At 36.3% G+C, this 25,671-nt stretch overlaps 2 protein-coding genes and 1 long non-coding RNA gene across 8 annotated transcripts; 1 reads left to right on the top strand and 2 right to left on the bottom strand.

The window, feature by feature from the left end:
* Positions 1–44: 44 nt before the first annotated feature.
* Positions 45–11,588, top strand: LOC123715773 (endoplasmic reticulum chaperone BiP). Of its 3 annotated transcripts, XM_045671080.1 has the most exons (9): positions 84–380; positions 563–710; positions 1,075–1,291; positions 1,638–1,726; positions 3,695–3,838; positions 4,604–4,720; positions 5,279–5,370; positions 9,038–9,139; positions 9,334–11,588. In XM_045671080.1, the coding sequence occupies exons 1-9, from the start codon at positions 253–255 to the stop codon at positions 11,177–11,179; spliced, it is 2,883 nt and encodes a 960-aa protein (XP_045527036.1). In that variant the 5' UTR covers positions 84–252; the 3' UTR covers positions 11,180–11,588. The 3 variants fall into 3 exon arrangements, with proteins under 3 accessions (XP_045527028.1, XP_045527036.1, XP_045527018.1); XM_045671072.1 differs by lacking the exons at positions 9,038–9,139; positions 9,334–11,588 and adding an exon at positions 6,896–7,034 and having other exon boundaries at positions 45–380; positions 5,279–5,372; XM_045671062.1 differs by lacking the exons at positions 84–380; positions 563–710; positions 1,075–1,291; ... (2 more) ...; positions 4,604–4,720; positions 5,279–5,370 and adding an exon at positions 8,308–8,444 and having other exon boundaries at positions 9,002–9,139.
* On the bottom strand, positions 5,013–6,901 carry LOC123715819. Its single transcript, XR_006754486.1, has 3 exons — positions 6,627–6,901; positions 5,831–6,206; positions 5,013–5,155 (listed from the first exon to the last, which is right to left on the bottom strand). It is a non-coding gene; the product is annotated as an uncharacterized LOC123715819 (long non-coding RNA).
* Positions 11,580–25,659, bottom strand: LOC123715787 (adenylate kinase 8-like). 4 transcript variants are annotated; one of them, XM_045671110.1, is made up of 13 exons: positions 25,416–25,659; positions 24,842–24,974; positions 24,067–24,202; positions 23,902–23,987; positions 23,495–23,600; positions 22,906–23,090; positions 22,437–22,650; positions 21,966–22,090; positions 20,651–20,742; positions 19,322–19,395; positions 18,422–18,495; positions 12,661–12,748; positions 11,580–11,738 (listed from the first exon to the last, which is right to left on the bottom strand). In XM_045671110.1, exons 2-13 carry the CDS (start codon positions 24,932–24,934, stop codon positions 11,644–11,646), a joined length of 1,368 nt encoding a protein of 455 aa, XP_045527066.1. In that variant the 5' UTR covers positions 24,935–24,974; positions 25,416–25,659; the 3' UTR covers positions 11,580–11,643. The 4 variants fall into 4 exon arrangements, 3 of the variants coding, with proteins under 3 accessions (XP_045527066.1, XP_045527058.1, XP_045527049.1); XM_045671102.1 differs by lacking the exon at positions 25,416–25,659 and adding an exon at positions 25,303–25,395; XM_045671093.1 differs by lacking the exon at positions 25,416–25,659 and adding an exon at positions 25,046–25,181.
* Positions 25,660–25,671: the final 12 nt, after the last annotated feature.

Below are 25,671 nucleotides of genomic sequence, written 5' to 3'. Positions count from 1 at the left end.
TATTGTCATTACGTAAAATTTGTTATCACTCTGTGTTTATAATTTATCCTGACTCTAAGGAATATTTTTAAATTTGAATTTGTAGTCTTGATTGTACATTCAGCTGTGAAATAAGTTTTACTTTATTGCGTCTACATATTAAATATTTTGTTTATTTGAATTATCTGCCTGCCCAATGAAATTCTGGCTGAAGTGAATAGTAAAATAATAAAAAATATATACGAGAACAAGTATTTTTGTAACATTAGAAAAATGAGTGACCTCTTCTTGAGCCCGGAACATGTTCTCCAAGGGGGCTACTTTCATGCCACCTTGAGAAAACTTCAAGAACCCAATACAAGCATTGAGTCGCATAACATAATGTATCCGGTTTTCTTACTGTAAGTTTCATCAAACACTGAATATTTTTTTAAATAAATTTTAAATTATGTTTGTTATCTTATCACATTTGAATTGCTGGAGTTATTTATTATATTTAATATTAATAGACACTAGCTATAAGTTAATATTTTATTATTGTATTAATGATGTATGTAGATTCATAGTATTGTAATGATTTTAGGGAAGACAAAGATGCCATGCAAGCTGTATCTAGTATGCCAAATGTGTACAGATATGGTATCAACAAATTGATACCAGCTTTAACAGAATTGGTTGATAGGGGTCTTCAATCAATTCTTATATTTGGTATTGTTGAAACTTTACCCAAGGTAAAACATAGTATGTAATTCTACTCTCTCATATAAAGCAGCAGTCTTACATTCCATTTTTGGATATTTATGATTTCCCAGATGATTTATTTTCTGTGAACTGTAAAAGTTAAATTTCATAAGGGAGACATATTTCAGTGCTAAAGATTAAATGTAAGTGGTCAGGACCTCCAATATACCATGTACAATATATATTACCCATAGCCTGCAACAAAATTCATTCAAATAATGATTCTCTGCAATTGTTTTCTGTTTCACTACACCATAAATGTGTTATTAGATTTATTAATATACAATAATCAAAATGCAATACATATAAATAATTTCACAGTAACCCAAAGTATAGTAATAATATTGTTTTTAGGACCCAACAGGCTCCAGTGCTGACTGTCCAGAAAACCCAGTTATTAAAGCTTTGCCATTAATTAAAGCAGCATTGCCAAACCTTGTGATTGCATGTGATGTGTGCTTATGTCCATATACATCCCATGGGCATTGTGGCATATTGACAAATGGCGCAATAGACCACCCTGAATCAGTCAAAAGAATTGCTGAAGTGGCTCTAGCCTATGCCAAAGCAGGTATTTCCTAAACCAACATTGTTTGCTAGCGTAATCAAAAACCTTTTTTGTATTGCTGATTAATTTGGTTGATAATTAATGTTGTTTAATGTAAGAGTTATCATTTATAAAGGGGAAACAACATAATATTGAAGGTACAAACAGCCCCAATTTTAATTTGCATTTATTTGTAATTCTGCAAAATTAGTGCTTTTCAACTTGATTTACCATTTCCACATTTTAGACATTAAAATCAAACGCCAGCTAACAAGCAATAGAAATGTTTCAGTTTTAAACATAGTTTATTTAATTAAATAAATAAAAACCTAAATAATTCAATAGTATAATGTTATATTCCCAATTACAGGAGCTCACATAGTAGCCCCCTCGGATATGATGGACAACAGAATTAAAGCAATAAAAGACGAGCTATTTGAGAATAAGTTGCAGAATCAGGTAAGACAGGTTCTATAAGTCTACACAAGATAAGATAATACCTAAATCGAGTTCTTAGTTCTTGTTGTACCTATATTATGTTCTAATAATTTGATTGGATAAAATATACTTACATTATTCAAACATTAAGTATGTCAAAGTCAGTCTGGTCTATGAGAAATCAGGTCTTGAGTGTTTTTTATTGCAGTTGATATAACAAATTAAATTGGCAAAATTAAATAATACATATTGAAGATTTGAAAATTGAATACGTTGATCAAGCCAACTACTGAGTATATACAATATTTATTTTATAAAAACAAGAAAATATAATACAAATTGACTGTATAATCAATCGTAAAAATAAATTTAAACTTTAATTAATGACTCGGGGAGTATTCGGTTTGTTCGAGAATAATCGCAAATATATTTTTATTTGGAATACACGTTCATTTAAATTTGCATAAAAAAAATTAAGCAACGAAACAGTCCTAGTTTATATGTCCAACATACATGTCGTAATTACTACGAGTCGTCTACCGTTCTATAGAAGCATTTGAATTTGAGAACCGTTCGTTTATTCCGTCGTATTCGTAGCTTTTTGTAGTTTCGTAAAAAAATCATGAGTAACTCTAAAAAAAATTAAATTAAATTTATTTGTTTCGTACATGTTCATATACAAAGGCATTTGTTATAATTAATTAGTCTCTCAAGCCTTCGGTCATTAAGTCGATAGATTTTTCTTTCTATACGAGAATTTCTCGTATGCTCATACGGCGAAGGGAAAAAACCATGATAAAAATAATGATAGTGACACGTAGTGGAATATTTATTATAAAATCATTTATAGTTAAATTAAGTACAGGACAAAAAGAATCTCAAAATGTTTAGCTCTAGAGATTTGGGTTTCATGTTCGTGTTTGAAACTAAACTTCTTTAAGTGTTTCGATAGATATGATTAAATACTGTCCATTAAATGCCATCGGAGTGAAAAATCGTATACATCAGGGATTGGGTGAGACGGTGCTGTAAAACGAAAATAAATATTATGCTAGCCAGGGATCAAACAAAAAAAAGCAGCTTAATTCGAAACTTAAAAAAATATTTCGTCTAGTATCACGAACAGCTATGTATTCGCTTTGTTTGTTTAACGTAACCTTAATCTAATTTACGTGCATTAATTCGAGTAAATTATATAAATGTATCAATATCATGGACATAATAATAATTATATTCTGAAAGATAAAGCAATTAATGACGTAAGCTAGTTATTTTTATTCAAGTTTCTGTATTAATGCACATTTATTGTAATGTATCAGGGCTCTACTACTAGTTACTAACTATACCACGGTAAAGATAAGGGAGACTAAATGCTAAGTCAGAATCCCGTATGTCATAAATATTTTTGACGGTCATAAGTTCATGTCATTCTTATTCTTTTGTAGTTTATATTTCTTAATCATTTTATCAGCCATGATTAAATAATTGTACATTGTATATACAGATACTGTAATTCACATTTTTGTAATACAATATACATAGTATATGTATACCAGAACATAACAAAATCCGCAAATTTATAAATTTCCTAGAAAATGTATAAACTTTCGTAGGATTCTAAACAAGAGATAAATTAATACAATTTTACGCCCACATTTTCGCTACTTAATAAAATTACCAAACTCACTCGTAAAATATTAAGTAACCGATAACCAAACGTCATGTCCGCTCTAATTGTTTGAATAAGTCGCTAACCTTACCTAACCGTAGAATCTTACGAATGGATATCCGTTAGTTTATAAATTTATCACGAGACATCTCAAATTGATAAAATGTGGGCGTAAAATAATACAAATTATCTCTCGTTCTCTCTTGCGGATTTTGTTTTATTCCGATGACATATACATTATATATTTTTGTATTTTATATGGGTATGAAATATAAATGTGAATGTGAAAATGTGTTGTGAAATGTATTTCTTTATTACAGGTGTCAGTATTATCGTATTCATGCAAGTTCGCTTCATCCATGTATGGTCCATTCAGAGATACCATGAAGAGTTCACCTATGGCCGGTGACAGAAAGTGTTATCAGTTGCCACCAGGCAGTTCTGGACTCGCTGCTAGGGCCGCGGTACGTTCAGTGTTTTCTTGAAGGACCCTTAGTCGAATTGGATCGGAAAAATAAATTCCGTTTTTGGATTACGCGAGTGCTACAAATTTTTAGTGTAGATGAAAATCCACGATAAATCTAACCCAGGACAGACCAGACGCGCCGGAAGGCTCTAGCGGCTAGTGTATATAAGTTGTATATGCCCTCAGTTGTTGCAATAATGCTAAGACGTATTAGGGTATGATACGATCGCAGTCATTGTACGCTTTTTATATTATTTAATTGATAACTCGATTTGGATTTGTTTCTAGGACTATTTACTTAATTTTAAAAAGGACTACATATAAGCTTATTAGCTTATTAGCCTATATACATTAGGTTGTCGGGTTTGATTCGCATGTAAATAAAATTTATGAGCAGTGTTGGCCTAGTGGCTTCAGCGTGCGACTCTGAGGTCGTAGGTCCCCGGCTGTCACCATTAGATATTCTTTCTATGTGCGCATTGAACATTCGCTCGAACCATTAAGGAAAACATTGTGAGGAAACCGGCTTGCCTTAAACCCAAAAAAGTCAACAGCGTGCGTCAGGCATAGAAGGCTGATCACCTGCTTGCTTATGAGATTAACAAACAATCATGAAACAGATACAGAAATCTGAGGCCCAGACCTAAATAGGTTGTGGCGCCATTGAATTTTTTTATTAACATTTATATTTTTCAGTATAGAGCACTATCATTTTCTAAACTAGTTGTAGTGATTTAATTACTAAATTAAAATGTTGTCGCAGGCACGTGACGTTGCCGAAGGAGCAGACTTCTTGATGGTAAAACCTGGTCTTCCGTACCTCGACATCGTGCGACAGACAAAAGATCGTTACCCCAATCATCCTCTCTTTATATACCAGGTATATATTACAGCTGTTGTGTGTATAAAAATGCTGCACACCTGAACAATTAGACAAAGTATTTATCTTTAGTGTACTTCATTACCTAAATAAAGTTATGTTTGAAGTATTTGAAAATAGTAAGTAAGCCTCTCGGTCGCTAATTATGACATTCGTAAACGGGATTCATACTTAGCGCTAATAGTGAGATTGCAGTCAAAGTCAATGTCAAAAATCATTTATTCAGATAGATAACACAATGTACACGTATGAACGTCAATAAAAAAGAAAATTAAATGCTTCTAATTTAACATTTACTGCCAGTTCTCAAATCAAGGGCGTAGAACGGAAGAGAAAAACTGTCAGTAAATTCTCCGCCACCATTTTTAATCGCCAGGTTTTAGTTTTACACAACTTTTCTAAGCTGCAACCATTACACCATGTTCCACATGACATCTGAATGAATTAATAATAATGAAATAAACTAATAACAAAGACCTCCTAAACAAGTACAATGCCACTTTTTATATAATGAAATTTATGTACTTGACTGTTCGTTAATTATAAACTTGATTATAGGTGTCTGGAGAGTATGCTATGATATCCAAAAGTGGTGAGGGAAGTGAAATGGAGGCTGTTCTTATGGAGACACTGCTGTGTATGCGCAGAGCGGGTATATTTTTTACATTATTTGAAAGCTAAGAAAACCGTTTATTTTAATCTTTGTGTTCCGAGAAACGAATTGAGAGTTTGAACGACGTATTAAATGGTAAAGTTAGTAGGAAATTAAACAGTTTAAAATCCTACTAACTTTACCATTACTAGTGCGTTATATAAATATAATAATAAAAGTGATCACCATAAAATACTGATTATTCTAATCATATTTGATGATTTATAAAGAAATACACCGCTTATTTGTATTTTTAATAAGTAAAGGTTAAAATGCTAAATAAATTACGAATTAACCGTTACGAAAACCGGATCAATGACAAGTTTTCTCGATTTTTCTAAAAGTTACAAAGATATTTTCAGCATTCTGAAATAATATTTCAAGAGGGTAACACAGTATAAAACTGATAAATTTAACCAACCAATTCTTTCAGGCAGTATGAGGGAAATGCTAGTTACCTGTTGCAAATTTCGTAGCATCCGTTTTCAGGCGTATTCTGGACTCATTATACCCCTTTGGTCAAGGAACATTCTAGAATGCAAAATCAGAAATGTATTCTTTCCACGTTGTATAGTAGTCCAACCTAATGGTTTTTCAAGCGCTTAGGGTGCCGTACGGTGGTGACGAACCTGTTCCTCTGGACGATGAGCTTGTTTCTCCGTGGATCGACGTGCCTGCTCGACTTGCCCGTTCTCCTTCGTCTGTGCCTGTGTCTTCATCATTAGATCCATAACAAGAATTTTGTTTTAATCGTAGCCCTCACTCGTTTCACGGTTTACATTAAAACTTTGACGTCGGGCAGCAGTACGTGGTGTCTACCCCGCCCCTACTAGTCTGCATCAAACTCATATTGATTGACCCTTGCAGTGATTAGCATTTTTCGAGCCGTTGAAAGTTGTTGAGAGGTTATTAAAAATAACAGAAGGGGATATCAATTAAACGAAAATCAAAACAAAGACACAGTCACTAATTACTGTAATTGACGCGTAATGTGCTATCCCACAGTAATTATTCAATTGTCAAAGGATTACAAACGATAATCGCTTGATGAGTATTGCTCGTAATCGCATTCAAAATTTGTATTTGTTCTGTATCAATCTGTTATATATCACAGGGAACATTCTAGAACTTTCTAGGAAAGACTAGTGTTTAGTCTCGAATATTCGTGCTTTTTATCGCTATCGTACTTCAGTCCGTACTTATTGCACTAAGTTCTAAAAGTTTAGCCCAGTTTCGAGGACGTTCTTATCTTACCTCTCGCCTATCATTATGTCCGTGACCCATATATATAATCAGTCCAGAAAACGGGTGCTACGAAAATTGCACCAGGCAGCATCAACTAGCATTGCTCTGACTGCCTAAAAAACAAAGGGTAACTTTAATTTCCAAATTAAATACCAAGTTTCCTCTCAAAACGGCTCGAAATCATATTGCGATACGAAAACGAAAATTTCTGTAGATTCTAAAAATATCTAGATAACATGCAATTGTCTATGAGATATTGGTAATACTTTTTTTTTCAGGAGCCGACTGCATTATCACCTATTTCGCACCTTTAATTTTGAATATTATAGCGAAAAAACTTTGAAAGATGAAAGGATCCTAAATCATACCTACACAAGAATGAACAAATCTGTTTAATTAATTTAAAAATAATATGACTTATATTCGGCGAAATAAGCTGTTTTATTTTAAGATAAACTAAGGCAAACTCTGTGAGCTGATACTATCTCTCTCTAACTCTATTTTGTGTAAGAGATAAAGAGAGAAAAAGCCATTATTATTTTATAAAATTATTATATTTATACAGTTTGTTATTTTTAAGGCCATAAGGAACTAGCTATGTGTATATTATGTTGTATTGGTGTGAATTAAATTTAATTGTATGGTTTTGTAAATTGGTGCTAAAAATTGTTATTATAATTGGTTTATTTGCTCAATTTATTGTTTTAAGTACAATTACTGTTGTGATGGTTTTAATAAATTTTTATATAAGTGTACTTTATTATTTATTTCCGTAAATTATCCCCAAAATAAATGCAAATTTAAGCAGAAACTGCTGTATTTAATTATTATAGTACCCCACATCACATATAATTCATTTTGTATAGTATAGTATAACTAATCTATCTATTCTAAAATACATGACAGTTGCGGTTAACATAAATTTGACAAAATAAATAAAACAATGACACTTCACTTAGTACTAGGGTTTCCATAATTTCCATAGTTTCTAAAATTAGTTCAGCAAACAGGCTTAAAGCCTCGCCAACCAGTAGTCGAAGGAAGGGCAGGAGGCCAGTCAAAGTAGATGAGGATAAGAAAAGTATAAATATTACAGAGCAATTGAAAATTACAACGTGGACTGTACAAGTAACATAGGAACTAATAAGACAAGTTAAGCAATACATTAAAAAAAAAGAATCTCCAATCCATGGCGACGCCTGCTCATATATTATTCCTATAATTCTTAAAATTTATTGTTTGGTTTTATGAAGTACCTACTGATAAGTTATATATTTATAACATTTTCTTTTAGGAAATAAACAATTATTATCGATTGAATATTGTATTGTATGAAGTAGATCAAAGATTAGCCTAAAATAAATCTCGTTATTATAACATGTGAGCTTATTAATATTCTTCAATGAAAATGAAATAAAAGCTATTAAAAATATTTGGTCAGTATAGTTACGAAACAATTTCTCGACTTGTGATAATATTTTGAAATTCACGCCAAAACTTCGTCATCCACTTTCGTGGCGATATCGGTACACCTCCGCATAAGTAAACTTGCCAGTAATAAACGTGGGCCAATCACATTAAAACAAATCAGTTTACTTGAACCAATCAAGGCCGCCGCTGTAAAGCATCGTCATTTGATTGACCAATCATATTAGCACACGCTCAACTCTAATGCTAAATAACAGCGACGTCTGCGTTGACAATTTCAGTTTTTTCCAAGCCATTGTACATTGAAGACTGTGTTAAGTGTATGCGCTCAAATCGTATAAAGTGCTGTACTACAGTGGAAGTGCAACGTGAATTCATATAAGTTTTTTATTAGTTAAGGTAAGATTCTGTATATTTCATAATTATTGTATAAATTTATACATTTTTAGCTTAAATTATAACCTTCAATGATCTATATTGGGCTGCGGCATCTTGTTATTAACGATTTAAGCTATATTCATGAACGAGTTACAATAGATATCAAAATATTTTATTTTTATTAGTTTCCATTGTTATAAATATTTAAAACTGTAATGAAGCATATCGTACACGTCAAAAGAATTTTCTCGATGACATCTCGCTTATGGAGGCCGTCGTAATTCCTAATGGGCCGGCGCGATGGCCCAGTTCACTGTTTATTAAACCGTTATCTATTCCGTTATAGCCTACTTTCAGTTTCATTCACCGGTTTTAGTACGTGTTTCGGTTAGATAGGTACTTTTACTTGACACGTTTCAATGACGTGTCCCTGCGAAATCAGATTACGAGGCATGATCTTAAAGCTCACCTAACTGTCCTTCAACAGTTTATTGAACTTTAGTCTTATTTCTAGATGCTTCGATGAACCATTAAACTTTTGAAGGTTTTTTTAAAAGTTATATTTTTATTTATTTTAGTATCTTGCAATCGCACAAAATGCGGTGGTATTTATTGGCGCTAGCTTGCGTCCTGGCGGTCTACGCCGAGGAGAAGAAGGAAAAAGACAAGGATATTGGGACTGTCATTGGTATTGACTTGGGTACCACATATTCATGGTAAGTTTATATGATAAATAATTATTTAACGCTTCAATATAATGTTTTAATGTTTAATAATACAAATAATAAACTATTATAGAAAGAAAAACAGTACAGATAATGGAAATTTTAAATGTTAAATACATCCATTACCTAAATTTAGATAAAAACGGGTTAAAGTTCATGTTAAACAGTAAGTATTTTGTCCACAGTGTTGGCGTTTACAAGAATGGTAGAGTTGAAATTATAGCCAACGACCAGGGTAACCGTATCACTCCTTCATATGTAGCCTTCACTGCTGATGGTGAACGTCTTATTGGAGATGCCGCCAAGAACCAGCTGACTACAAATCCTGAAAATACAGTATTTGATGCTAAGCGTCTTATTGGTCGTGAATGGACAGATTCCACTGTCCAACATGATGTCAAATTCTTCCCCTTCAAGGTAGTTGAAAAGAACACCAAACCTCATGTGGCTGTGAAAACTGCTCAAGGAGACAAGGTGTTTGCACCTGAAGAAATCTCTGCTATGGTGCTTACTAAGATGAAGGAAACTGCTGAAGCTTATCTTGGCAAGAAGGTTACCCACGCTGTGGTTACTGTACCCGCCTACTTCAACGACGCTCAACGTCAAGCTACAAAAGACGCTGGAGTAATTGCTGGTCTAAATGTCATGAGAATAATTAACGAGCCTACAGCTGCTGCAATTGCCTATGGTCTCGACAAGAAAGACGGAGAAAAGAATGTGCTTGTGTTTGATTTAGGTGGTGGTACATTTGATGTCTCACTTCTGACCATTGACAACGGCGTGTTTGAAGTAGTTGCAACCAATGGTGACACTCACTTGGGAGGTGAAGACTTTGACCAGAGAGTTATGGAACACTTCATCAAACTGTACAAAAAGAAGAAGGGCAAGGACATCAGAAAAGATAACCGTGCCGTACAAAAACTCCGTCGTGAAGTTGAAAAGGCAAAGAGGGCTCTGTCATCCAGTCACCAAGTAAAGATTGAAATTGAATCCTTCTTCGAAGGAGACGATTTCTCTGAAACCCTAACTAGAGCTAAGTTTGAAGAATTAAATATGGACCTGTTCAGATCTACATTGAAACCAGTACAGAAAGTATTAGAAGACGCAGACATGAACAAGAAAGATGTTGATGAAATCGTACTTGTTGGAGGTTCAACACGTATTCCTAAAGTGCAACAACTGGTCAAGGAATTCTTCAACGGCAAAGAGCCATCCAGAGGCATAAACCCTGATGAAGCTGTCGCTTACGGAGCTGCCGTCCAAGCCGGAGTACTAAGTGGAGAACAGGATACTGACGCTATCGTTCTTTTGGATGTAAACCCTCTTACCATGGGTATCGAAACGGTCGGCGGCGTTATGACCAAACTTATCCCACGTAACACTGTCATCCCCACCAAGAAATCCCAGATCTTCTCAACTGCCAGTGACAACCAGCACACCGTTACCATCCAAGTTTACGAAGGTGAACGGCCAATGACCAAGGACAACCATTTGCTTGGAAAGTTCGATTTAACTGGCATTCCTCCCGCACCTAGAGGAATTCCACAAATCGAAGTCACCTTCGAAATTGACGCAAACGGTATCCTCCAAGTATCCGCTGAAGATAAGGGAACAGGAAACAGGGAAAAGATTGTCATTACAAACGATCAGAACAGACTAACACCAGAAGATATCGAGAGAATGATCAAGGATGCAGAGAAATTCGCAGATGATGACAAGAAACTAAAGGAACGTGTTGAAGCTAGAAATGAATTGGAAAGCTACGCCTACTCGATCAAGAACCAACTCCAAGACAAGGAAAAATTAGGCGCTAAAGTAAGTGAAGATGAAAAGACCAAAATGGAGGAAGCTATTGATGCAGCTATTAAATGGTTAGAAGACAACCAAGACGTCGATGCTGAAGAGTACAAAAAGCAAAAGAAGACAGTCGAAGATGTAGTCCAACCAATCATTGCCAAGTTATACCAAGGTCAAGGTGGAGTACCACCTCCAGGCCCAGGCGAAGACGACGAGTTCAAGGACGAGTTGTAAGAGACTGATAACCGAGTGATAGCCAAATGTGATCTCCGTCGCTGCGGGGTGTAATCGCGCAACTCGTATCTCAAGCGGACTCGTGTTTTAGCTCGCGTGTATTTATTTGTGTGCGTCGGCGGTGGTTGGACATATTTGCCAAATGTACAGTCGGCACTGTTTTTGTTAGAAATTTGTTGACTGTCTAAGCCACTCATTGTATGATTGTGTGTTTTGTAAAAAAAATAATGCATTTTTTAATTTAATAGAATTGTGAGATGTTCTAATTAGTCTCGTCACGAGACTTCAGTGTTCTGTATGTATAATATTGTTTTTGAGACTGCTGAATTGTTAGTTCTTAATTAGCAGATTAATTAATTATGATAGTGGTACGGAGGAGTACATAATAAAACAATTTTTCTATTAAGAATATATTTATTTAATTTAATAACCCAAAACCAAAAATAACAGGAACTATCAAATATTTAGTCGCCGCATACATTCCGCAATTGAGAACAATATTCAATGTTGAATGCTGGTGCTGCCATGATAGCAGCCTGGATACGAACTTGAATTTGATCTAAAAAAAAATAGTGCATTCCACCTGGACTTAACTAACAGTAACTAATAACTGACACGAGGAAGCAGTTGCATCGCAACTACAAATAACTTTACATTAACCCTCTTATAGATAAAAATAAATCATTACTGTAGAATTCGTCGCCTCTGTAAAACTGTCGTGACAATGAATACTTTAGTCAACGGTGCAATTAGACTGAATTATTTTATATGAATAACATAGTCTAATAATAAATCCCCTTTTTCTGAATATTATTTTCATTAAAAATTACCTATCTACTTGTAAGTTCTTCACGGAAAAAGCAGCCTATTTGTTTGACAACTCTTCAACGAAAAGATACAAACTGACATCTGTATATCATTGGGCACGTTTTATTCAATTAAAATATGTTAGCCCAAGAGATATAAAGTACCCAGGTTAAATTCATAAAATTGGTTTAGAAACTATTAAAATATTGTTTCTCGAAATTTCGCACATATGTCAAGACTTGTTGCTATTAAAATTATCGTTATATTGATTAAAAAGTCACGTATCGGAGTAGCATTGAAATAAATTGATAAAAATTATTTAATATTTCAACGATGCAATCGTTGACTTATGTAATTTGAAATCTTTACAATAAATCGCTTGTTGAACGTGCTTTATCAAGTTTTGATTTCAAGATTTCTTTTGAAACGCTTAAGAAAACTTGTCGTTACTGAAAGAAAGATTGTAGATATCGTTACGGTAGTCAGTTCCAAGTGGTGCTAACTATTGTAGCATAAATATTTAATTGCTAGCTGTACCCCGCGGTTTCATTCGGCCGCATAAAGAACTTTTATAATGGAATAAGTGTTTTCTGATATGTTAAATTATTAAAACAAATCTTTAGCTTTAAAATATGAAATTTTACACGCTACTATAGAATAATTATTTTTTTTACCTATTTGATCAGTCCCATCAATTTCAGCTGCAGTTATCCCAGATGCTGCCCTAAGTTCCGCCAGGGTTTCCGTAAAAAATGTGTCCAGCTTAAAGTTTGTATACGATTATTTACATATCAGAATAATTACGCAGCGAATAATAATATCCGCATTTAAAAGGCCAAATATAATAATATATTTTAAGCAGTAGTTCTTTCGATCTTGCAGGGAAATATAGCACTTCATTAAAATTAACAATGAAAGAATCAAGATGGCAAAACTGTCCCCTCTTTATAAGGTTACAAGACGTCAAACATATAAAACATTCTACAATCTACAGTTCAATAGAATACTGTTGTAGAGCCTACCAATTGTTGATTCCATTAACGAAGTCGTTACACTTTTTATTATTCATACCATACGTAAATATGTCAGTGGGTTAAAAAACCGTATTGAAAAATGTATGCGTACGTCTATATACTGTTATGTACATAAGGTGCTAATGATGTAGATAAGTCTCACGACAGTACATTGACCTTTGAGATCTGCCAATGGCTTTATTTAAACTAGATTTTAAAATGCCATTAATGCTATAGCTAAATAACAATTTTAGTTTTCACAGCCTTGTTTCATTATTAGAATTTATTAAATCTAATTAAATTATTTAAAATCTTATGTACATATTAATAGTATAAAAATATAGAAAACTAAAATTTAAAAAGTTTGGTGTCTGTGGCAGACATATCCGCCGATACTATCTATATAAATCATATTTGTTAACTGTCTATCCTTCGGACTTAAAAAAAATATCTCTTAAAAATTATTTGACACGATCTATTTGAACGCGTCTCTTGGTAGTGTAGGTGATTAGTACGTGTCGTCATGAAACAATAATTTGTTCTGAAAAGAACAGTTAATTGCGTTACCGTTAGACCACGATGTCGAACTGTTCTGAGAAGAACACGTTCGTACCCTTCGACGGTTGCGCGCAACAAAAAGGACAACTTTTTGCCGCGCCTCGATTTTATTGTCTACGCACCCTTCGCATCTTGGTACCACATGTTACCACTAGTGGCCAGGTAGGATAATTTTTGTATATAAATCTACAGTTTTTAAAAATTAAACACATTCCACATTCCATCTTCACCTCTTCTCAACGAATTATTAGGAAGTTTTATTGTAACTAAATAAGGATCAATCAACATAAACCAAAACTACCCTAAAGTGGTGACCCCGAGAAGAACACCAAGAAAATTGAAGATGACGAACACAGAAAATTCCGGTGCAGAGCGTCAAGTTTCATCACATCCGTCGAGCCAAGAAGTCTCCGGTATCTCACTGTCGCTCCGTGTCCCACCATTCTGGCGCGACCAGCCGCTCCTCTGGTTCTGCAGTTTCGAAGCAGCAACCGCCGATCTGAAACGAAGCCAGGCCCAGCTCGCCCAGATGGTCATCGCACAGCTTGCAAAGCAAGATATCCAAAACATCGCTGATCTCATTTGCTCGCCGCCGGAAGCAGATTACTACAACGCCATTAAAGACCGTTTAATATCGCTATACGAAGAATCTAACAGCGCACAAACGAAGAAGCTACTGTCGCAAGTTGAGCTTGGAGACCAGAAACCCAGCCAGCTGACGAGGCAAATGAAGCAGCTTAACAAGGACAAATTTCCCGAGAGCACCATCAAAATGATGTGGCTCGAGCATCTGCCGCCACACATTCGTTCCGTGCTAGCCGTCAGCGAAGCGTTTAAAATCAAAACGACGCTTGACGACCTGACCTTGCTCGCGGACAAGATGATGGAAGTCCACACGCCGTCGCAACACATCGCTGCCATCGCAACGCCTTTCACACCTGTAGCATCGCCACCAATTCCAGAACAACCAACCATCGACACCCTTATCGGTGAAATAAGAAGGTTGTCTTTGGAAGTTGCCGAGCTACGAGTACAACCGCGCGACAACTACCGCAACAGTCGTTCTCGCTACCATTTACAATCACGCTCGTGGAACGCATCAACAAAGCGCAACGAAAACCGACGAGAGTCGCAGATGGAAGATCGAAGCCGGATAAAATCTCCAATGCCGTACTGCTATTACCATCATCGCTACGGTATGGACGCGAAGAAATGCGCACCACCATGCAGATTCAAGCCCATAAACCAGTCGGAAAACTAAAAGTAACGCTGGCCGCGGCGGGAACCGGCGTTACCGAATCATCACACCGCCTTTTCGTTACCGACAGGGTAACGAAACTTACCTTTTTGGTCGACACAGGAGCCAATATCTCCGTGCTACCAAAGACAAAAGGCTCACGTGAAAAACCACTGCCATTTCAACTCTACGCCGCCAACAACACGGTCATTCCAACATACGGAGAGAAGTAACTCCAACTTGATCTTAACCTCCGAAGACCATACACATGGAAATTCGTCGTAGCAGATGTGTCTAAGGCAATCCTGGGAGCAGATTTCTTGCAGTACCACCACCTCATTGTCGACGTAAAAAACAGAAGACTGATCGACGGGAAAACAAAACTAGTAACAAACGCTCAACTCAGTACTGCAGACATACCTACAGTTCGTAGTATTGACATTGAGCAAAATTACCACAGCATACTAGAAGATTTCCCAGGCACAACCAGAATCACTTCAATGAAGCTTAGTCCCAAACATTCCGTTGAACACTTCATTGAAACAAATGGACCGCCCCTTCACTGCAAGCCACGCCCCATTGCACCGCATCGTTACGAAATGGTCAGGAAAGAATTCCAAAACATGATCGATCAAGGGTTATGCAGACCAAGCAAAAGCCCTTGGGCATCACCTCTTCACGTCGTGCCAAAGAAGAATGGAGACCTACGCGTGTGTGGCGATTACCGAAGACTCAACGCCATAACCAAGCCCGATCGGTATCCCATACCACGCATACGTGACTTCACATACCAACTCGCAGGGAAGAAAATTTTCTCCACACTCGACCTCAATCGCGCGTACCAACAACTGCCAGTCAGCGAGCAAGATGTGGAGAAAACCGCCATCATCACACCTTTTGGTCTTTTCGAGTTTCCGCGCATGTGTCCTGGTCTAAAGAACGCCGGACAGACTTTCCAACGCTTTATTCACGAAGTACTGCGCGAACTCGACTTCGTATTCCCTTTCGTTGATGATCTACTCATAGCATCAATCGACGAGGAAGAGCACCGAAAACATCTACGCATCGTATTACAGCGACTAGAAGAATACGGCATCACCATCAACCCATCAAAATGTGTTTTCGGCCAGCCAACTGTGAAATTCCTCGGTCACCAAGTCACAGCGGAAGGAATACAGCCACCCCAAGAGAAGGTGCAAGCTATTACAGATTTTCCAAAACCACAAACCGTAGAAGAACTACGACGTTTTCTCGGTATGATAAACTTTTACCGTGAAAATATCAAAGATGCCGCCACCATACAAGCGCCGTTAAATACCTACCTGCACAACGTCAAGAAGCGTGACAAAACTAAGATCGACTGGACCACTGAATCAACGCAAGCTTATGAAGCATGTAAAGAGGGCATAAAAAACGCCGCTTTACTTGCTCATCCGTCTCACCAGGCGACACTTGCTATATTCAGCGACGCTAGCGACAAAACAGCTGGTGCCGCACTCAACCAACTTATCAACAACTCATGGCAACCACTCGGCTATTTCTCGAAGAAATTCACCGACGCACAGACTCGCTACAGTACCTACGATCGAGAGCTACTCGCCATCTACATGGCTGTCAAACATTTTCGCAAAATGTTCGAGGGACGAGAAATAATAATATTCACCGACCACAAGCCGCTAACTTTCGCTTACACAAAAACAAATACAAACAGCGAATCACCGAGACGCACCCGACAGCTACTTTATATCAGCGAATTTACCACTGATATACGACACGTCAGTGGATCTCAAAATGCAGCCGCAGATGCATTATCACGTGTCGAAGCAATCACCTGTCCATCGCCGATTGACTACAATCTACTTGCAGAAGCTCAAGAACGCGATAGCGATACCATTAAAGCACTCATTCTACAGAGCAACTTATGTTTCAAGAAAGTCAACCTGCCCGTCTCAAATATCAAATTACACTGCGAAACTTCAACCTCACAGTTACGTCCGTACCTACCAGAAGAATACCGACGTACCGCATTCAACGCAGTACATAACGTTAGCCACCCTGGAATCAAGACTACGAGAAAATTAATTACGCAACGTTACTTTTGGCCCTCAATGAACGCAGACGTCGGCAAGTGGGCAAAAGTATGCCTACAGTGTCAGCGCGCCAAAATACAACGCCACACATCAAGTCGATTATCAATTTTTTCACCAACCGAACGATTCGAACACGTTCACATTGATATCGTTGGTCCGCTACCTACCGCGGCCAGCGGTCATCGATACCTCGTGACAATGATCGACAGAGCAACAAGATGGCCCGAAGCATACCCATTATGCGAAATATCAGCTGAAGACGTCGCCAAAGCGGTATACGAAGGTTGGATTTCCCGTTTCGGTTGTCCTGTAACAATAACAACGGACCAAGGACGCCAATTTGAAAGCAGAGTATTTGCATCTCTTTCTCGCTTACTAGGAATCGAAAAAACGCGTACAACTTCATACCACGCACAGTGTAACGGTATCATCGAACGATGGCACCGTGTCCTTAAAGCCGCATTAAAAGCAAGACTACAGACCGCAAGAAGCTGGATCAACGAGCTCCCAACCGTCCTACTCGGATTACGCGCCGCTATGCGAAGTGACACCGGCGTAAGCGCCGCTCAGCTTACCTACGGTTGCAACATACGCTTACCCGGTGATTTGTTATCAACGACCTGCAATGACGTCATCATGGACTCTGGCTACATCGATCAGCTGCGCGACGCAATACGTAACTTGCAACCAATGCCGAGTCAACCACACAGCAACACAAAACCCATATTCGTTCACCGCGACCTGCAATCATGTGAATACGTATTTGTACGCATAGACGCCGTAAAGAAGCCATTACAAGCACCTTACGACGGACCCTATCGCGTGCTGAAACGAGACAGCAAGATATTCACGCTGCAGTTACCTAACCGTGAAATGAATATCTCTATCGACAGACTCAAACCTGCCTACACTATCGCCGAGCAAGATGTGCCTACTGATACAACAACGAGTACCTGCAACAAGCAAAACACATCAAGTGCGAGCGAACTACATGAACCATCAAATAGCCTGAAACATCAAAATGACAACACCCTGAAACATCAAGATGACAACAACCTGAAACAACAAGACACTGGGAACACCTCAATACCTACAAGAACAACTCGCCGAGGCCGCGTTATACGCCTGCCGGTACGCTTCGCTAGAGGGGGAATCCTGTAGGTGATTAGTACGTGTCGTCATGAAACAATAATTTGTTCTGAAAAGAACAGTTAATTGCGTTACCGTTAGACCACGATGTCGAACTGTTCTGAGAAGAACACGTTCGTACCCTTCGACGGTTGCGCGCAACAAAAAGGACAACTTTTTGCCGCGCCTCGATTTTATTGTCTACGCACCCTTCGCATCTTGGTACCACATGTTACCACTAGTGGCCAGGTAGGATAATTTTTGTATATAAATCTACAGTTTTTAAAAATTAAACACATTCCACATTCCATCTTCACCTCTTCTCAACGAATTATTAGGAAGTTTTATTGTAACCAAATAAGGACCAATCAACATAAACCAAAACAACCTAAAGTAGTATTTGCCTTACCTCGACATCAAGTTTGTCCGCATCATCAAACCGAGATACAACTCTGGGCCCGGATCCCATAGGCATTTCGTGACCTGGTGGCGTTTTTATACTATTATATTATGCAATTTTTTACATAATACTCCTAATAAAGAAGAACATTGTCAATGTATCCCTAAATAATATCAGTGAACATCGCGTCAGTGATTGGAGTGTTTGCATGTGTAATAGAATATCTTTAAGTCCGTGAAGTTAACTTGTATCAGTAAGGCTTTCTACAAAAAGCAGTGTGCAATAACTAACTTTCTAAACGATTAATAAAATACCAAAGCTTCCAATTCGACGCGTGTGTTTTTTGTTGGTCTGTTGACCAATCTTGAGGATTCAGGATGAAAACGAATAGCTGCTAGGCCACAGCTAGGTGATGATAATGAATAGAGAAACTATTTCATGTTTATAGTTCAAAGTTAGTTAGTTAGTTAGTTAGTTAGTTAGTGGAGTCAAACCAGAAGGGTCTATATGAATAAAGTGATAACCATTGCCCATGGACACCCGAAACTCCAGGGGTGGCAGCTTGTATGTTGCCGAAATTTTAGGGAATGGTACACTCTTTTCTTGATGTCCCCTTTGACGTATCGGTTCGGGAAAACCTCTACTGGCAGCTGTTTCCACAAAGCAGTGGTGCGCGGCAGAAAGTACCTTAAAATCAGTTTCTGTCTATGTCCGCAATTATTACTGGCTCGTGCGCTAAAGGAACATATTGCGAGGAAACCGACATGCCCAAATAGTGGGGGGCGTGTGTCAGGCACAGAAGGTTGATCGGCCACTTGTCTATTAGAAAAACAAATGATCACAAAACAGATTGAGAAATCTAAGGCTGTAGTGCCATTGGTTTTTGCGAAACATATAATTCTAACTTACCAGTACACCAGTCCACTCCGCGTGCCTTAATACGTTCTCTGCAAATCTTCTCATTGACATTCAAGAATATAACCCTATACATTTTAAACGGATTAAGGTTTCGTTCGATAATTATATATACAGTGGTATAACACTGAGTCCATTATTTCTTAGATCGGCCATAAGAATTTTTTTTTGTTAAACAAAGTCTGTTTTAACAATCTCTTTGAAATTACAACAAATGATTCTAGCGCACCCAAAACGTTCCTAATGACCACAGCGTGGTTTAAATAAGATGGCGTAAAGTGTGAGCGAGACAGATAGTGACGCTACTTATTGCTATTGACACACGCACTACAGGTCAGTACGCAACGCTCCTTCGTTTACTACGCATCTTTTCGTATTCGCTGGTGTTATTTTGTGTTCTAACTACTTTGGCTTCGTTTACGGACTTGTTTGCTTGTGATTTGGATTTAACATTTGTGATCTACGACGACCTTTACTTTTCCCTGGACTTACGAATACGAAAACTTGGTACGGTATAAAATGACATTTTCCTACAAGTTGGAGTGATCGGCACAGGGTTTAGGATCATAGGTTACATAAAGCACTATTCGGGATGACGTAAGAGAAAAAAATTGGCAAAAAGTAAATATTTGTAACAACAGGAATGAAAAAACTGTCACATGGTGTACATTTTCTGGAATAAAAGAAAATTTTCCATAACTTCAAAAATACACGACTTAATTTTTTTTTTTAATTTTTCTGATAACTGGTGTGGCATTACCTATGAGAAAATTTCGACTTGACGTCGACTTTTGGGACACCCTGTATATATATATCTCTATATATATATATATATAAAACGTGTCACAATTTTTGATAATCCTCCGAAACGTCTCGACCGATGCTTATGAATTTTTTTATGCATATTCAGTAAGTCTGAGAAGCGGCTACTATCTATCTGTCAAACCCCTAAGTTTTATTTTTTTGACATTTTTTATGATACAGCATACAAAAATACATACCCAAATTCAACCATCTACGATAAACCTATTTTTAAAATAGTTGATATCTTATTTTTAATGAACAAAAAAAATGCTTCCTGGCAATATACATGGCAAAACGACGTTTGCGGGGTCAGCTAGTATTCGATAATAACATAAGCAGCGATTTCGCCGAATCTTCTTTAATCTCTAGACTCTAAGTACCTAGTATTAACTTATGCAAGTTTATTTATTACCTATCTATAATCAATAGATATCCGAACATCAATTTACCTCTTACTATATGTATACTTAAATATTTCATTATATTAAAATAATAAAAAAAGCATTATTTTATAATAACCGATTGGGTGGTGTCGGCATCAGGTCAAGTAATTCAAAGTCCGTGCCCGAAGCTGGGTACCCAGTCAATATCCAACCGTGATCGATGCAATCCTAAATAAGCAAGATAAAAAAGTATATTAATTCCTTAATCAATCAGGCATAAATAACTCGTTTTACATCCAATGAAAACCTTGCAAATCAAAAATAATAATAATAAATCAATAGCGCTACAACCTTTTTATGTCTAGGCCTCAGATCTGTTTCATGATCATTTGTTAATCGAATAAGCAAGTAGGTGATCAGCCTTCTGTGCCTGAGGCACGCCGTCGACTTTTTGGGTCTAAGGCAAGCCGGTTTCCTCACGATGTTATCCTTCACCATTCGAGCTAATGGTAAATGCGCCAATAGAAAAAAAAGTCATTGGTACACAGCCGGGGATCGAACCTACGTCCTCAGGGATGAGAGTCGCATGCTGATGCCACTAGGCCAAATCTTGCAAATAGTTATTCTTATATTTTTTATCATTTTATTCTGTACGTTTTGTACTAAGTCTACTTGGTCATTTTAATTCAAAGCCCATTATTAATTCACTTTTCTCGTGTTATTTATACATTGAAAAAAGTTCTTCAGTTTTTTATTGCATTGTTTTTCGCCTCATAAGAGCAAGCCGGTGAATCCAAAGTATTTTCTAGTCAAAGCGTAAAAGGTAAATACATAAAGTTTCGTTACTTACTAGTATCTAAGAATTATTGTAATTTTCGTTAGCAAATGTAATAAATAGCTAACTTCATTGTAGATACGATACGTAAGTAAAGAGTTCATATTTCTATCTCGGGTTAAAAGATGGACACTCGAAACAACAAAATGGACTGGACCTACTGGAATGTGGTGTATAGGACAACAAAAGAAGAGATGGACAGATGAAGTTATATAACTAGCGGGGAATGTTGCTCAAGACGAAGAGAAGTGGCAAAATATGGAGGAGGCTTTTACCTTAACAGGGGTACCTCTACCATACAAATACAACAAAAAAAACAATTTTTTTTTTAGAAATTGTACTTATATTAATAAATATAAGTATTATTGTACTTCATATATTAATAAACAACTAATACTTATATTAATAAATGTAATTGTAGTATGGTTTCATTAATAAAGCTTTAATAATAATAAAGTAAAGAGTTTACTAAAACAGATGTATTGTGTTGACTTTTAAAATGATTTACAAAGATTGTCACTATCGCATAATGAGTATTATTTGAATAAAAATATCTTTAATAATCATGTATATAATTGGTTGGTCTATAAGAAATGATTTTCGGTATAGAACAAACCTTCATTGCAATTCGTCGTTTAACAATGTCTGCGCGTAATTCCACGCTGCAACCAAACTTGCGTAGTTTCTCACCAACGTCATCGCTTTTCACTTTCGCTTCATTGAATAGGATTTCATAATCCACTGAAAATTGTTATTGTTTTACTATCGATGCAGACAGAAACCTGGTACTCGTACTTTTTTTAAGAAATACAGAATTTTATGTACAGAATTATTTTAATCAGTTGCTGGTCTATAAGCAGTGTGTATTGCAACAAAGAATCATGTCTGAATATTACACTACGTGTCTTATACAGGTATATATAACCTTGAGTTCCTTTTGTTTTAGGTCTGTACCTACTGTCAAAATTAAATAGTAATTTTGTAAGAGCTGTCAGAAACCAGAGCAATTTATTTAACTTGACTTGCCGCGGTACCAACAAAGGCTAGTCCTTATGTTTTCCTTTCTAATACTTAAAGCTTTACGTACAGCAGACAAGCTCAAAGTGCTTAGCAGCTGTCCGGGCCTGTGTCCGTCTTCCCGACCCCCGAGGCCCAATTAACAACACTCGGTAGGTTCCCGGAGCCCCCATAGCATGCACCCCTTGTTTTGGCCCCTGAGCCCCAGATGCACAGGCTCTTATTGCGTTGAAACACTTCATGCCTTGTATCTCATGGTCATCTTCAGGATCAATGTAGACTTCCTAGAATAAACCGTAATATGTTTATAAAGAAACAATAATTATTTCGTGTTTTCAGATATAAAAATATTGAATTGAATAGAAAGAATTATAAACGCCTCTTGCTCTATGTAGATAATGTTCTATAACCTCCGAAATCCTCTGTCGCAAAACTTGCTAAAAAGATTATAACAGGCGCATCAGATGTCTTAAGATTATAATTCTCTCGATTGAAGGTCTGAGCAAATATTATATTTTCAAACTTTACCACTTCCCAACCTTTAACGTAGACTTATAAACAAACTTAAGTCCTTCAAAATCCTGCTCATTAAACCCTCTTGGTGCAGTCCAAGGATCGTCATCTACATGAGCCACTGGTGGTGAGGGAATGAGAACCAAGGTAACTGTCGGAAGAACTCCATCTTGTTGAAGACATTGGGCTTCGCGAACTGAGCATGGGTGGTCTGGAATAGATATAAAGACAACTCTCGAACCTAAATTTTTTAACAAAACGTTGAAAACCATTTACCGAGAATTTTAATTTTAGAACATTATCTTAATAAAGTAAGTTAATAAAGTTTATTAAATGCATCAAATCATCATCATCATTGAAGGATTATACAAACATTTGCACATCATTTTTGTGTAATCTAACAAATATTATCTAAATCATAGTAATTACTGGCCCGACCAAATGTTGCCATTTTTTAAAAGCTATAATTGAAAAGTATCCACCTAAATTGATCTAATTGCACTCTTAAGTCTCTTAGTCTTAAATTATTTTTAAACTGTGATGAGAAGAGACATAGGTTCTTTTGTGAAAACAGTACAGTTCGTCTGATTTGTTTTGTTAGTCCGTTAGTATTACCGAACATAAGCCATCCTGATTGAGGCACAGGGTCCTTTAGAGTAAGATTTTTCGCCACCTCTGACAACACCTCCGGTGAAATGCATCTTGGCAAGTATTTATCATGCTGAAATTTACCAATAAATAAATAAATCAGTGGCGCTACAACCTTTTTATGTCTCGGCCTTTTTTAGTCAAAGGCGCACATAGAAAGAAATGAATCCATTAGGCTAACACTGCTGAAATCTACCTCTACTAATTAATATGGGCATTTTACATGGGCCTATTGCATATTACGGTACAGGAAGGGTACTTATTTTTTTTGCATTAAATTAACCAGGCACTTGACCACTGTATAGCGTTGTGTCGCTCGGAAAAATCAGTTAACTAATATACTCAATAGTTTAAATCCAAAACATTATCTATACCTTTTCATAACGGTCCAACAAACATCGACGTGTCAAAACTACAAATCCAAGATCCTTTATCATTTCATGGACAAGGTTTTTAATATCTGTAGCACAGAAATAATTGAAAACTTACTTGCAAAGAAAACATTTTATTCATTTTTTTTTTCAAATTTCTTTACTAACCAATTTTTAGTTTCGGTGACACCAAAAGGATGACCTTATCTATATCTTTTGTGTTATGCAAATGTCGCCCGACGAAAACCTTCATGTGCTTTAGATGATCCTTCGGCAGGTGGATCACGAGATCCCGCACCATATCCTAATTATAAAAATATTATGCCAAATTTCTTGATTCAATCCATTTAGTTAAATAAATAATTATATAGTTTTGGTAGATCTAGATTTTGACCTTCAAACACTAGTCCAAAAAAAACAGAAGTAATAGCCGAATATTTTAAACATTTTTAACAAACTCACGCAGTTTTAACTTACGGTCAACACACACTAAGCATTAAATCTCGATTCAGAATCTTACCCTAAATGGTTTTGTTGAAGGATGGTGAACAGATCCTCCAACCTACATGGAAGAACTTTTCATCGGAGGATCTAGAACTGACTGGCCGGCCCAAAGACCCGGTGGTTAAGGTCAAGAAGTAGTGGGTAAAAGTAGAATAGCGGCCGGAATTACTTTTTTAGCGAGTTTCAGGGTGTATTATCGCAGTAATTGTAGAGTTCGTTACAGCTTATTTAAGTTAAATGGTTTCTGTATGCCTACCACTAAAATTATCTATATATATCAGAATACCACTATTAGAAGTGCAGATTATTAGGCTAGGCCTAGCTTGTGTTTGGGTCTGGTATATGTTTGTCGATAAAAATTGCCTAAAATACTTTTGTTTGTAATTTTTGAAGTGAAACTTCTTTATTAAATATATAAGTGGTTTAGTAAAGTACTCACTTTAAACAGTTTATAAATTCTGTGCTTTTCAAGATATGGTAAAAAAGTATCAGGCATCGACAAGGGTCTGTTGGTAGCATCTGTTTCCGTCATTGTTCCAAATGTTCCAATAACTCTTTTTTATCTCAAACAACTGTTAATAAACCGTGATATTATATACCGTGATATAATAACAAGTATATGAAATAAAACCTAATGACTTACGTCACTTGCCAATGCTAGCCATGAAATGATTAGTAATTACTTAAGGCTACAAAACTTTGTGGAAATATATAAATATAACTAAAAGGAAAATCTTTATAAAAAGCAGTTAATTTAAGATTCAATCATATTTAAAACATTATTCATACATATTTTTTAAGAGCTTAATGTAGATTTTTTATAAAATCTGAATAAATAAATAAAATTAATTGTATTGTTTAGTTATAATAAAGTTGAATAGTTAACCACTTTTCATTTACTTATTGATGTAAGAACTCCGTATCGCAATTGGTTAATTAATTTTACATTAATATCGAAACCGCACTAATGACTAATGGCAAAATTAATATAAAAAATTGTCTGTGAGACTAACAATTATCCGCTAGTCCAAAAAAAATTTTTATCCGCTAGTCATCAACATGACATTGTAAATTCATTTAAATACATCAATGACAAATTACTGTCCAAATCGCAAATACATTTTTCCTAGTCTGTACAGTACTTTTTTGTTTTGATGTTTTTCTAGGTTATGTTGTCAGCTGTTGTGCAATGTTATTAAGTTTCGTGTTTGCAAAAAGCAGTAATTTCTCGTTGTTCATGGATTTTTACTCATTACAGGGCCAGATCAG

This window comes from Pieris brassicae, chromosome 1, assembly GCF_905147105.1.
Source record: "Pieris brassicae chromosome 1, ilPieBrab1.1, whole genome shotgun sequence".
Taxonomy (NCBI): Eukaryota; Metazoa; Arthropoda; class Insecta; order Lepidoptera; family Pieridae; genus Pieris; species Pieris brassicae.
The sequence above is the reverse complement of the archived record's forward strand: the minus strand, read 5'-3'. Positions and strand labels throughout refer to the sequence as shown.

Excerpts from the sequence above, each read along its gene's own strand:
- LOC123715787 (XM_045671110.1), bottom strand. The coding sequence starts at position 24,934 with ATGACGGAAACAGATGCTACCAACAGACCCTTGTCGATGCCTGATACT. Across the intron at positions 23,601-23,901 it reads TGTTGGACCGTTATGAAAAG|CATGATAAATACTTGCCAAG; the intron begins GTATAGATAATG and ends GGTAAATTTCAG. Across the intron at positions 11,739-12,660 it reads TGATGGGACTGATCAAATAG|ATCAAATTCAAGTTCGTATC; the intron begins GTAAAAAAAATA and ends ATTTTTTTTTAG.
- LOC123715773 (XM_045671080.1), top strand. The coding sequence starts at position 253 with ATGAGTGACCTCTTCTTGAGCCCGGAACATGTTCTCCAAGGGGGCTAC. Across the intron at positions 381-562 it reads ATGTATCCGGTTTTCTTACT|GGAAGACAAAGATGCCATGC; the intron begins GTAAGTTTCATC and ends TAATGATTTTAG. Across the intron at positions 711-1,074 it reads TTGTTGAAACTTTACCCAAG|GACCCAACAGGCTCCAGTGC; the intron begins GTAAAACATAGT and ends TATTGTTTTTAG.